The 13,953-nt window shown below is 40.7% G+C and overlaps 1 protein-coding gene and 1 long non-coding RNA gene across 8 annotated transcripts in view; one reads left to right on the plus strand and one right to left on the minus strand.

Annotated features, from left to right (window-relative positions):
* Positions 1-13,953, plus strand: part of ADCY2 (adenylate cyclase 2) — a 424,606-nt gene that overhangs the window by 300,918 nt on the left and 109,735 nt on the right. For all 7 annotated transcript variants that reach the window (XM_009208133.3, XM_021939226.2, XM_021939228.2 and 4 more), the window contains 4 exons: positions 5,298-5,456; positions 6,290-6,422; positions 7,806-7,982; positions 11,519-11,562. In XM_009208133.3, the coding sequence (XP_009206397.3) occupies positions 5,298-5,456; positions 6,290-6,422; positions 7,806-7,982; positions 11,519-11,562 (513 nt within the window). The remainder of the gene's footprint in view (positions 1-5,297; positions 5,457-6,289; positions 6,423-7,805; positions 7,983-11,518; positions 11,563-13,953) is intronic.
* Positions 5,685-13,953, minus strand: part of LOC116274869 — a 41,932-nt gene continuing 33,663 nt past the window's right edge. Inside the window, exon 2 of the long non-coding RNA XR_004183633.1 lies at positions 5,685-6,752. This is a non-coding gene — a long non-coding RNA (uncharacterized LOC116274869). The remainder of the gene's footprint in view (positions 6,753-13,953) is intronic.

The following is a 13,953-nucleotide window of genomic DNA, read 5'->3' on the forward strand; positions in this document are numbered from 1 at the left end:
TGTTGGGATGTGAGTAACAGAATGGAAAGTAAGACTTCATTAAGTGTTTAGTATTATTTTTGTTTGTTGGTTTGCTTTTGAGATAAGGTCATAGTCTGTCACCCAGGCTGGAGTGCAGTGACCAGATCACAGCTCACTACAGCCTCTACCTCCTGACCCCAAAGCAATCCTCCCACCTCAGCTTCCCAAGTAGCTGAGACCACAGACAAGCACCACCACATCCAGCTAATTTTTGTAATTTTTGTAGAGACGGGGCTGTCCCTGTGTTGCCCAGGCTGGTCTTGAACTCCTAGGCTCAGGCGATCTGCTTGCCGTGGCCTCCCAAATTGCTGGCATGATAGGTATGCACTGCCTGAGCCAGCCTAGTATTGTTACTATGAGCCTTAGATTACAGTGAAACTGAGTTGGAAATCTATAGGAAGGGATGGTTTTGTTTGTTTCAAAGGTGATTTTTAAAAGAAATTTTGAATGTCTTCTTTGATCTTAAGGTAAAAGTGTGCACATGTTATCATCTTTCCAATTTCTGACAAATTCTGTGACTTCACACACATCGTAAGGGAAGAGGTAGTTTTTACAACCAGACTGCAGTTAATATAAAAAAAAATACAAAAATATTTTCGTCAAGTCAAAAATGCTCAGCTCTGTGAATTTAATTTTAATTTGTATTTGTAACATATGTTTTCTGCATTGGATCTATAATGTTTTTTACTGTGATTCCAGAGAAGATTTGCTTACATAGAATAATGATATCATTACCATTGACTGCTACAAGGTAAAAATATAAGGTAAAAAGGTAATTTTTATTACCAGCATCACAGTTTTATTAGCAGTACCTTCTTTAGTAATGCCCTTTGTAGAAGCCAGAACATTCTTATAAATAATAAAGCCTTTTTTTTGGTGACTGCATGGTTGGAATATTGTACTTCATTGGGTTTTTCATTGTCCATTTTGGTCAAATGATTTGACCTTATCCTCAACTGTTTTTAAAAAAATCTGAACAGGATTGGAATTACAAGCTTGATGTTCTTCTTCTATGTCTCACGATTAAAGTGGAAAGGGCTTTATGTGAGAGTACATCAAGTCCTGTTGTCACTGTGTTGGTCATATGCTGAAGCGACTAAAATATTAACAGGTGACTTCCCCAGCCCAGTCCTGGGAAGATTAATGTCCCCACCCCACGCCACCTCCCCACCGCACCCACCATACACACACACGCACACACACACACACACATACGCACACACACAGCCTCAGCCAATGAAATGGAGAGACCCGCATGTTCCATATTCACTAGCCCTGTAGCAAACTCCTTCATGCTTCTGTTGGACCGATCAGAAATGGGAGGGAAATGAAGTCGATGGGAGAGTTGAGATGGAAAGAGTAGTTAGTGTGAACTCAGCTATACAAAATGCGTAGTGTCAGAAATAGCCATAATTGCTTCTTCCCATAAGTAATCATATGTACTCTCTGATACATGAAAAATAGCTTTTAGCGTTTTTTTCAAAACTAAGTAACTACTTATAATTCTATGGACCTAGATATAAGTGAATCCAATCAGTGGAACTATTGGATTTAAAAATATATTAATTTTTTTTCAAATTTGTAGCCTGCCACTGGTGACAACCACATAAGGTGAAATGAGTAATATTGGAGGGAAGTATTCAGTATTTTTCTTAATTTCTTTTTCAAGTAGTTGTGGAAAAGAGTCTTATGAAGAGCAAAATTATGTGCATCAATAACACACTGGATTAAAGAATCCACCCATTTACTAAAACCTTGTTTCTGCTTTTGAATGAACTGTTTCCAATTCCATGTTTAAGTTATTCCAATGTCTTGAAGATCTTTTAGAAGAAAGAATCCTTACATTACATGCACTGGCATGTCACCAGTTCATTAGAAATACTATTACATTTTTTACTGTGATAAAATATGTATACCATAAATCTTACTCTTTGAATCATTTTTATGTGTATATAAAAATGTACGATGAGACATAAAAATGTACAGTTGTGCAGTGATGTTGAGTAAATTCAAAGTGTTGTGTAACCATCACCACTGTCAACTTCCGGAAGCTTTTCATCACCCCAGACAGAAACTCCGTACCCATTAAGCAGTAACTCCCAATTACCCCTTCCCCAGCTCCTGGCCATCCCTGTCTCTGTGATTTTTACTATTCTGGATATTTCATGTAAATGGAATCATATAATATCTTTCCTTCTGTGTTTAGCTTCTGTCACTTGGCCTAGTGTTGTTAAGGTTCATTTTTGTGGTGGCATGTGTCAGCACCTTTTGATGCTTTGGATGACAGCATAATATTCCCCTGTAGGTATATACCACATTTTATTTATTTTTTGATCATTGATGCATCAGTAATATCTTACGTCTGCAGAATCTCAGTAATGTCAACAGGTTTGAGGGACCTCTCCCAATTCTTGCTAATCCCTCAACTCAATCCTCAAGTCAGGCAATGGCTTTGTGTCCCTATTACCTGCCACTTGAGGAACAAGGAATTCCACATTATTCCTCTGTTTGCTTCATGTATTGTAGACAAGGCGATCAATAATATGGTTATTTTGGACTGGGCATGGTGGCTCATGCCTGTAATCCCAGCACTTTGGGAGGCTGAGGTGGACCGATCACCTGAGGTCAGGAGCTTGAGACCAGCCTGGCCAACGTAGTGAAACCCTATTTCTACAAAAATATAAAAATTAGCCATGCATGGTGGCACACGCCTGTAATGTTAGCTACTCAGGAGGCTAAAGTAGGAGAATCACTTGAACCCAGGAGATGGAGGTTGCAGTGAGCCGAGATCACACCACTGTCCACTGCACTCCAGCCTGGGCGACAGAGCAAGATTCTGTCTTTAAAAAAAAAAAAAAAAGTTTATTTTGTTACACCCCTATGAAAGCACAGCAACAGAGAGGGCATCTCAGCAAGTTCCAGGAATTGTTTGTCCACTTTCATCCTCTCTCCCATGTAAGGACGCGTATTTCCATTCCCATTCATTGAGGCATGAGGTGGGATGGGTACCAGACAGGAACTGCCAGTTTTTAAGCTAGTGAGGGGAATGTGCACAGCTGGCACTTGGGTTTTTGCCAGATGGTCTCAGTGTCATAGGAACCAGCAGCATGAGTCCCAGACGGCTGCCCGCTCTTCCCTCTGTGTTCACACCTCCACACTTAGCAGCACCTCATTCCCTGCGAGCCCAGGCACTGCTGCAGAGGGACTTCAGCTGCAGTTTTGGAACATCTCCAATGCTTAGAAACATTTCTTTTTTCTGTCATGAACATGTAAATTATTTTTAATCAAGTAATATTGAGGACCTTGATTTTGTAAGGGATTAAGCCTTCTCAAGCCTTCTCTTAAACTGTACTGTTTGCCTACTACTGTTGCAAGCTTTAAGCAATGACTTCAACATTTTTCTATAGCTCGTAAGTTGCATATACATGCAACAAAACATGTGGCGAGTTGATCCATTTGAACCCATGGTCAACTCATTTAAAAAAAAAACAACATGGAGACGGTTTTAATGTTTTAACCAGTCAGCTCATTAAGGAGTTCAGCTCTGTCAAATGGACAATCTGAGACTCCTTTTTCCTCCATTTTTATCCTTCCTTGGCTCTCTGCTGGCCTATTTTGGTAAACAGAAATGCCACGTGGTTGGAAATGTCCTCTCAACAACATAAAATGTTAAGAACAATTATGGGTCCTTTAACAAATTTTTCAGGATCATCATTGCTCAAAGACAGAAGCACAGTACATTTTTCAAAAATGACCTTGGTCCATTATTAATCTTGTATGAAGTGGTTGCACTGGGCCTTGAACCCTTTGAGAGGTAAACAATCCACTTGGAGGACATTGTGTCCACCCACGCTGAATTTCTGCTGAGGGCAGAGATGGAGACAGACAGGGAGTGCTAATTGCCCTCAGGGCAGTTAGAGGACAGAGGCAGCAGGGCTGCCTAGACCGACCTAGAGGGGAGAGAACAGAAAGCCTTTCTGAATGGCGCTGTGCCTGAGCCCAGAAGAACAATGCCAGCTGACCACATGACACCAAAGGGAGGCTTGGGGGCATGGAGAGCAGGAAGAGGAGTCATTATAAGCAAAGTCTGGAGATGAGGACGCCCTGGTGCTCACACAACCGCAGCCTGCAGATGCAGGGCAAAGGGGTGGGGGTGGGTCTCCTTGTCCTGTTGATGCTCTGGCTCATTTTGTGGGGCAGGAAGGAAAGGTTTGGATGACTTGCATAGACCCAAATGGGTAGCTGGGTTTTTTTTTGCAAAAACAAGAAAGGAAGACAGTGAGGGAAAAAAAGGAAAGGAAACAGGAAGGAAAATATCTTTCTGTGTTCTTTTTTCAGAATGCGATTTATTTTTACATCGTGGGTCCATTTCGTTTGATCATTTTTAGCATGCTAAAATGGTATCATTATATCATTTAAGCATGACATACATGCCTATGCCATTTTGAGATGTTAATGATTCATTTCACTACGGTTCACAAGTGGTAGTGTCTTTCTTTGATTGTGCTGCGGTCGGCATCGTTGCTTCCCTCCACATCGCCTCTTGGGGTAATTCTCGCGATGTAATTAGGAACATCTTCCTGTATACTTCTTTTGCAATACTACTTTAATGTATTCAGCTAGCAAGAATAAATAAGCATGGCCAAGCATTTCCATTTTTTCTTCATTGAAGTTCATCATTTTTTTCCATTAATGAGTTGGTGATAGGGTCCTAAAAAGTATTTTTTCTCTTTTTGTTAAAGAATGTGCACAACTGAAAAGGCTTAATGTCATGATTATTTTGCTAAAAATTCTTATGTAAGCTAAAGTCATTATTAAGCTCACAGATGAGCTATCTTGTTCTCTTATTAGCAGAAGATATTCATTGGTGAGGTACATTGTGCTAAGCACTAAAATTGCAAACCCTGTTTAAGACTGTTTCTGACATTACAAGGCAATGTCACCTGATTCTAGTATGAAAATGCAGACAAGTGCCAGCACATGGTAGTTGCTTGATACATATTCACTGCAGAAGTAAAAGTTATAGCCAAAATGTTTTGTCATCACTATAATCTGGCCTAATCTGGCTTTAATGGCAAGAACATTGGTCTAATCTGAAATGACTGGAAGGAAAAACCCTTCTTAGCTCAAAGGAGTGATCTCCTGCCTTAGGAAGGTTCATGGCCATTTCCAACAGTCTGAAAAATTCTGAATAATAAAACAGTGGGAAAATTGGCCAAGAGTTAAAGGAAACACTGGATGTTACTTGATCATGATCTCACTTCCCTTCTCTTTAGGAAAGTGAGGGATGCTACTGGAGTTGATATCAACATGCGTGTGGGCGTGCATTCTGGGAACGTCCTGTGTGGCGTGATTGGTCTGCAGAAGTGGCAGTATGATGTGTGGTCACATGACGTGACCTTGGCCAACCACATGGAAGCCGGAGGGGTCCCTGGGTAAGGCCAAGCATTGGATTTCTTTCTTCAAGCAGACAGCACTATAGGAATGACAGATTATTGGCCTAATGACAGAGTGCTGAGTTTTTGATCACTTCTGTTGCCTCTGCTGGTATCATGTTACTCACGCCCAACAGCCTCTTATATTAAGCAGATAAAGACGAGCTCTCAAGTCCCTACACCATGACCCCTATTGTCCATAGTTCAAAGACTGTGAATATCAGACAGTAAATTACAAACTTTTACTTATTTGCAAATGTATGACTAGAGACCTGATTTAAAGATGTTTTACAATACAGTCCAGATATGGCATCTGTCTAGAGCTGTTGACCTTTAAAACCATTATATTAAAATAAGTGACTACAGCATCCTTCTCTGGGCAGAATAACATATTTCAGTCAAGAGAATCCTTATCAAGGGCTATAGTTTAGAGACGCAGAAGAGAAAGCACTGAGAAAGAAAATCTACACTATTATACAGATTAGCATGCTTCTAAAATGCCCATGACATACATTTCAAAAGGTATTCTCAAAAAAAATCGAGATAATAAAGTTGTATTTGCTGTAATTCACCACACCCAACATGCAGGTTTCTGTGAGTGCAGAGGAGCTCCAAAACTAGTAGTGCACGACCTCCAAGAGCATCTTTCCAAAGCAGTGGTCAATAGAATATAAAAGTTTATATTAAAGTTAATTGTGGTCAGTGCTCCCAAGAACATGTAGACTTTCCTTCATTTGGTGGATACATTATTTCAGAAATCATGAGCAAATAGAACAACTTCCTTCACACTTATCCTTTTGTGTCTTGACTGTGATTTTAAAATGCAATTTCAGACGTGTTCACATTTCTTCCGTCACCCTGGAGCACTTGAATGGCGCTTATAAAGTGGAGGAGGGAGATGGTGACATTAGGGACCCATATTTAAAACAGCACCTGGTGAAAACCTACTTTGTAATCAACCCCAAGGTCAGTACCGTTGTAAAGAGTCTATGATGAAAAGGGAGGAGGAGCAAATTATTGATATTCATAAGTGGTTTTTAGTCAATATCCAATATAAGTTTTTGCTACTCTTTGTCCCCAAAATGATTTTAAATGCATATGGTGGTTTAATTACGGAAGCTGTTTTGTAATCATGAATTCAGATACTTATTAAATGAGCAGTTGAAATGCATTGCTTGTCCGCAGGATGACGGTGTTGATGCAGGTTGCTGGTTCAGGCTGTCATGTGTGTTAGTCGGTGTATTCCTTGGTGGATGCTGCATCTGAAAGCCTCTCAGTGGGCACAGCTGTTGATACCTGTCAGTTGGGAAATTAAATAAAGAGAAAATAATTTACTTAGGGCTTTAGAAGATAAAAATCTAATTAAGTAAAATAGGATGAACATATACAAAAAAAGAGAAGAAATATTTGGAAGAGTAACACATAAATATTACATAGACATGCTTGGGAGATGTCTGTATGCACAAGCATATTTACCTTCCATAACATAAAAACATCTATTGCCTGGAAGATGACCCACCCCATACAAACAGTGAGAAATTCTCTCCTATTTCATTCACACCACATTTAGGCCAGATCAAGGGGCTTAGAGTTCTCATTTCTTTTAACCCTTCTCAGATTCCTGCCAAATGGGTATTATCACTATTTACAGATTGAGAATCTGAAGCTTTCAGGGTTATGTAACTCTTCCCAAATTTCACAGCTGGTAAATGGTGCAAATATCAGCAAGAAAGACCTCTGAAACATGAAAACCAATATCATAAAATCAACAAGACCAACTTTATGGACATTTACTTATGGTAGCATCTGGGAAGCCCCAAAGGTTTCACCTTTGAAGACAAACTTTCAACTAGCTTGATGATCGATCTGGATATAGATGTGTGGCAAGCAGCAGGGACTGGGAGATGATGGGGGAGGTGCTCAAAAAATACATGTACAAAGAACATTATGCTCAGGTAAAGAACACCAAAACACGATGTTTGGGGCTATTTAGCATTAGAAACAGCTACAGTTATCACTTTAGAAAAACACAACCATCAAGGAAAAGCTAAACAGATCAGCACAGTCTGTTTTAAGAATTTACTTAATAAAAAATGTCCATTAACATGTCATTATTTTTTTCTAAGTCTCAATTACATGTATGTTTTGCTAGCTGAAAAAAGAAAAAAAAATCCCTCAACTCAAATAGTGTGTTCCCCAGTAACACTGAAGGAATAAGGACAGAAAGCACGGAGGGCGAATGGAGGTCTGTCGGGAGGAATATGACCCTAGTCTAATGAGGCTGATGCCGAAAGGATCACGTGTGGCCCTGTGCTGGGCCGGGTGTGATGCTTTGTTTCTCACCCCAAGGGAGAACGACGGAGCCCCCAGCATCTCTTCAGACCTCGCCACACCCTCGACGGAGCCAAAATGAGGGCCTCGGTCCGCATGACCCGGTACTTGGAGTCCTGGGGGGCGGCCAAGCCCTTTGCACACCTACATCACAGGGACAGCATGACCACAGAGAACGGCAAGATCAGCACCACGGTATGCCCTCCCCTGCCTCCAATGCCTGAGCCCTGTGGGCAAGCTAACTTCCCAAAACCAAAGGCTGGGCATCTCCTGCCAAAATAACTCCTATCTGCAAGAAACAAACTTACCACTTTCTCCTTCTTAGAGAGGCCCTTATGAACAGCCATCAGGGTATGAGTGAGCTCCATGCTGACGTTGCTAAGGGTTCCACCCTAGCATGATTTTTTGCATTATAGCTTCATATACAGTGTTATTTACAACTGATAGTAGCAATTAAATACAACTATTTTTTAATTGAGGGGTTTTTAAAGAAAAACTTATATCATGAAGTAGAAAGCCTTGAGGTTCTTCATGAAAAGACAAAGGCATGATGCCCTTAGAGTTTGAGTAGTATCATCAAGCCCGTTTCTTCACCGCGCAAATGTCCAGGCTCTGTTGGCAGCAGTGGACACTGTCCTGTTATGGTTCCATGTTTCCCTCCAACTTCCAGCATATGAGAAAGCACTGAAGCTCCTTACACCAGGGACATCTGCGATAAGATGGTTGCAATGGAGATGGAAAATAGAAAGGCCCATAGGAGGAGAGAAAAGGAATACAACCAAGCACTTAGTATAATCCCCATAGTATTTTTAGATTTTAAAACTATCTGGGGGTAAAATTTCATGGATAATGCTACTAACTGTGCTAAGTTATGCAGTTAGTAGCATTATCGTAATAATAATGATAATGCAGCTACAACTGATGCAGTTACGATTTTTAAAAATATAATATTACGTAATTCTTATTGTCTGATGAGAAGGAACATGCCAGTTGTCAGGTGAAAGTGGAGTTTTTCAGTCGCCCTGGGCCCCTACCTGTCCCAAGGTCTCAAAGTGACACTCCCACACCTAAAAGGCAGGGGCTCAGCATTCATGTTTTGGCTCAGTTGTATTTCTTCTCCCAACTTCTCTTCATCTTTTTTCAACTCAAAAGTAAATGTGACTATTAGACGGAAGACCATGACCCATCAGACAATCAGTAAGACTGCACAAGTCCTAGCATTTGCATTTTAATAGCCAAAGAGGGACCATAGATAGAAAAACAAATAAATGAACAAGATCACGTGAGGTGCTGATGAGGGTCATGGGAAAGATAAAATTGAGTGATGGCATCCAGAGTAAATGGAATGGCCACTGTGGTAGGTCAACTGAGGGAGTCTCAGAGGGAGAAATGAGTGAATGGGAAGAGGAGGTGGCAGAAGAACAAAGTCAGTGGCCCAAAGATGAAAGTGAGTGTGGTGTCCCCTGGAGACAGAGAGGAAGCTGCTGTGGCTGGAACATCATGAACAATGAGCAAAGGGAGGTCGTGGAGTGAGATGCACAATGGTAAAAGTTTATATGGCATTCTATGTGCAATTGGAAGTCATGGAGAATCTTAAGCAAGAGAGGGTCATGATATAATTTAGGCTTTGAAATAATGGAACAAGAGTGCAGGGGTACCTGGTAAGAATGATATCTCCTTATGCTAAGAGTTTAGCACCACTGCTAAATGAGAAGCAAATTCAGGGGCTAATATGGAAGTAGAGCCAACGAGACTTGGTGATGGATTGGATATCCATGAACATTAGGAGCAGAGATGAATCCAAACTTTTTGGCCCCACAACTGGAACAATGATGATGCCATTAATTGAGATGACAAATACAAGGGGGAAACCAGGTTATTTAAGATGGAAATTTAAGACTTTTCTGCTGGACATCTTCTAATCCATAGTTAAGTGCAGCGAGGATGTAGATGGTTGGATCTGCAAGTCTAGAACTCACAGGACAGGTCCAAGATGGAGGCATGAATGTGAACATCATCAGGTTGTAGATGATATTTGAAGCCATGGGACTGGATAAAATCATCAAGAAGAGAACAATCCAAGGAGGAAGGCCTGGGACAGCTGGGGCCTTACAGCGTTTAGATATGTTAGAGAAACAGCATCCTAGGACTCCACTGTCCAACCAGTGAAAGCCTGTGTTTCTGTCACTCATGAAAAACAATGATTTGGATAAGTTAGTCTCAGTCTTGCTAGTTAGTGCTATGTTGGATAACTACATTTCCCATCAGGATTTATTGTACACCAGCAATTGGTTTGTTGGTTGGTTTGTTTTTAAGGAATAGGAATCATATATAAATACCTGGATATGATTTCCCGTGCTGTTTTTCATGTGTTCCTGTGGGGAAAAGGCTTATTTTCCCAGGTATATTGTTGTTGTTGTTGTTGTTTATTTCTTGTCAGCCTTTATTGTCTTAAGACTTAAGAGTGACTATCTCTTTTATTATCTGAGTGTAGGACCCAGGAATGGTTTCAATCTGACTTTAATCTGGTGTTATGTGTTGATGAAGATGCCTTCTTCAAGATACAGCTACAACTGTCGAGTGTCTCAACTTCAGAAAGTTGTTTATAAAAATTAAAGGAACTCTTGAACGAACTCTATTTTCTTAACCATCTGGTCCCACCTGTTGCAGGTTCAAAGCCAGGCTTGGATTGCCTTAGCAGCAGTCTAGCATATTTTAAGAAAGTCCCAAGTTTTTGGTGATGCATTAAGCCCAAACCACTTTGACTTAACTGTGTGTCTCATTCACTTTCAGAAAGACCCTGTTGGAGTTTTCACTTATAAATCCCAGGGTCAAACAATTGACATTGCAGAAAGTGATTCCTTTATCTAATCCCCTATGCAGAACTCCATTCTCTCTGGATTCAACATTGATAGAGCTCTTGAATAATACATTACTTTACTGTATGGAATGAAACTTGGAGCTCAATTACTTTTTGAAAAACGTCTTTCCTTTCTGTAGGCTAAATCCATATCCTAATATAACCTTGGAAATCAAAGCAGCAAACCAAAGTTTCTTTGGAGCAGTTTTGTTCCAACTTTTAGTTTCATTCCTACTATAAATGTGGAAAGGCGATCTTTCCTTGAAAGCCTATTATTGAATATTTGGCAATGGCTTTTCCACTGATAAATTCTGACTATTTCTCTTCCACTTCTCTTTCGGGAACTACCAGCACCCCTTTGCTGATTTATTCTTTTTGTCCGATGGTTTGTGATTTCACATACTTAACCAATGGTACTGTTTCTTAACACCCCAGTTCAGTGATGAGGATGACTACAGATTTTGTGGTTATATTTTTGTTCTTTCCACAGCATTTTCTAATATTTGTCTGATACCAAAGTCCATTTTCACATGGTTATAGGTTACTGATGGTAACTCTGATATCAGTCCCCGGCAGGCCACTGTTTGAAATCAGATCTGATAATAGCAGGCTATATATCTTAAAACTCCAGACCATAATCCTGATGCTTCTAGCATCCAGAGTTTAGAGATTACACCAACATTCCAAAGATAAACTGAGTTTACACCTTGATTTAGGATTAAGCTCTTTTTCTCCACATGAGTAATTAATTATTTGTTAGCTAAATGCTACTGTCCATGATAAAAGAGGAAATATGTTTCACCTCATTATCACTGCAACATTCTTCTTGAAACATGTTTTTGACAATTAATAACCTTTTTTCTCAATATAGGATGTGCCCATGGGTCAGCATAATTTTCAAAATCGCACCTTAAGGTATGGTATCTCTTTGACTATCTGATTTTTTAAAGCTTATTGCTCTTTATTCATTTCTGAGAGTAATTATCATCAATTATGGTCATTTCAAAGGCTACTTCTGAAAGAGCAGCTCCCCTTGAAAAGCCCTATTAAATTGCTTTCAGCTTCTAAAAATAGAATCACTGGGGTCTTATTGTTAGAATTGAGAGAGGGAGAAGGAAAACACCACCTGGTACTCATTTTAGAATGTTAAACTGTTTTCCTAAAGTGACTCTTCTTAATGTTAATGTGTGGTAAAAAAAAAATAATAATAATAATGAATTGTCTTAAAATGGGTATGTTGCTTAAAATTGCATTTTTCTGCCTGTAATCCCAGCACTTTGGGAGGCCGAGGCGGGTGGATCACTTGAGATCAGGAATTTGAGACCAGCCTGGCCAACATAGCAAAACCATGTCTCTACTAAAAATGCAAAAAATTAGCCGGGTGTGGTGACATATGCCTGTAATCCCAGCTACTCAGGAGGCTAAGGCATGAGAATCGCTTGAACGCGGGAGGTGGAGGTTACAGTGAGCCAAGATCAGGCCACTGCACTCTAGCCTGGTCGACAGAGTGAAACTGTCTCAAAAAAAAAAAAAGAAAAGAAAAGAAAAAAATTACACTTTTCTGTTGAATTCTAAAGGTAAAAGCAAGATAAATCCAGTCTGTCTATAGTGAAATAAAGGGTTACCCACTCTGCTCAAAAAAAGAGAAAAGCTTCCCACAAATGTCTCCACGCGCCCTGTTGCAGCCACTGTAAAATCCCATGCACTAACTCCTTTTTTTCCCCATGTTCCTCTATCTTTCGGGCTCAGAGTTTCACTTTAATATTGGTTTGGGAGTTAATCAAATCAATATTAGGACATTCAGGTAACCGGTATAAGATGTAGTTCCAAACGCTAAGCCAGGCTTTCTTTCTCCCCAGAGAGGTCAGTTTATTGGAGCTATTGATAGTTTTACAGAAACTAAGGGAAAATATGAGATCTGACCTGTTTTCTGTAGAAAAGGAATTGTATCCAAGTAAAAATGAAACATAGGTTGTAACCTGCTGAAACAAGGCAACAGGGCACATTAGCCCAGGATCCTTCTCAGTGACTGTTGGGATGAGCTCTACTTTGGACTTTGTGCAAAATTTGACATTTTAACTTTGAGATATAACATTCATAGTCTTTATGTTATGAGGATATGTTGGTTCTTGAGCCTTTGAAGCATTATATGTAAGTGGCATATGCTGTAATGAAGAGAACTTAAGCTAATTTGAGGCATATTGGAGAGTCCATAAGACACCTGGAGAAAACAGCACAGTGCCTCTGGTCAATAAGATGCTGGCACATCTATGAGCAACTGACCACAAAAATGTCATGGACTTCCTTTCACTTTATATTCACAGTCTCTTCTGTTATCTGTTTCTCCCTCCCAGCAATCCTGCTTTAAGCGTCTATTTATAGAAGTTACAATGGGTCATGTGTCATGGAACCCCAGTATTACGTGAGGCAGTGTCACCCGGGATGAGCGCTGTCTGGAAGACAATGATAAGAAGCTGTCGTTATTATTTGCGCTGGGCTATAGAAACTCTAATTTGGTCTCTGCAGCATTACTACAAGGCAGAATCTGTTGCTGTTATCATTTTAGAAGGGAAGAAACTGAGGCACAGAGGGATGGGAGAATGCCAGAGTCATATGGCTGGTGGAGATGAAGCCAGTATTTGTGCCCGGGCTCTGTGACTCCAGAGCATGTGTTCCTAACTGCTCTTCAGGCTTGCCTGCTTTACTAAAGGCCTCTTCCACATTTATCCCATTTGTCTCTGTAGTCGTTGATCTTTGGTGGCCTCAAAGCCTCCTGGAGAAAATCCCAGTTCTGAGTCAGACTTATCCAGGCTGCTCGGACACTTCCGGCCTTTGTAACGTGGACTGCCTCATGATACCTGTCTGAGCCTCCAGTCTGTCCCATGCACTCCTGTCACATGTCCCTTCCCGTGCCTACTTAGACCTAACAGCCCAGGCAAGGGTCTGGGGAAGGAGCCAGGGAGACAGAATGGAGATGCGTTGGACACAGGGGTTGGGGTCCTAGAGCAGTGTGAAGGCCAATGGTGGAGCCCAGGGGAAGGTGCCAGGATGGGAAAATGAGAGATGCTGGACGTCAGCGGGAGAGAGTCCTGGAGGCAAATCAAGACCCTGGTGGGGAGATCATCAGCCCCAGGGGACCTTATCATCTCCATGGCAGAGGTCACAAGACTGCAGAGATAAGAAAAGTGTCTGTATGTCAAGAATTATTGTCTGGATAATTAGCGAATTCAAATAATGCAGAAAGCATGCATTTATTGGCTACTTTGTGTGTCATATTTATAGCGTTGAGCTCTCTACAGGCATCAT

The sequence above is a fragment of the Papio anubis genome, chromosome 5, assembly GCF_008728515.1.
Source record: "Papio anubis isolate 15944 chromosome 5, Panubis1.0, whole genome shotgun sequence".
Lineage (NCBI taxonomy): Eukaryota > Metazoa > Chordata > Mammalia > Primates > Cercopithecidae > Papio > Papio anubis.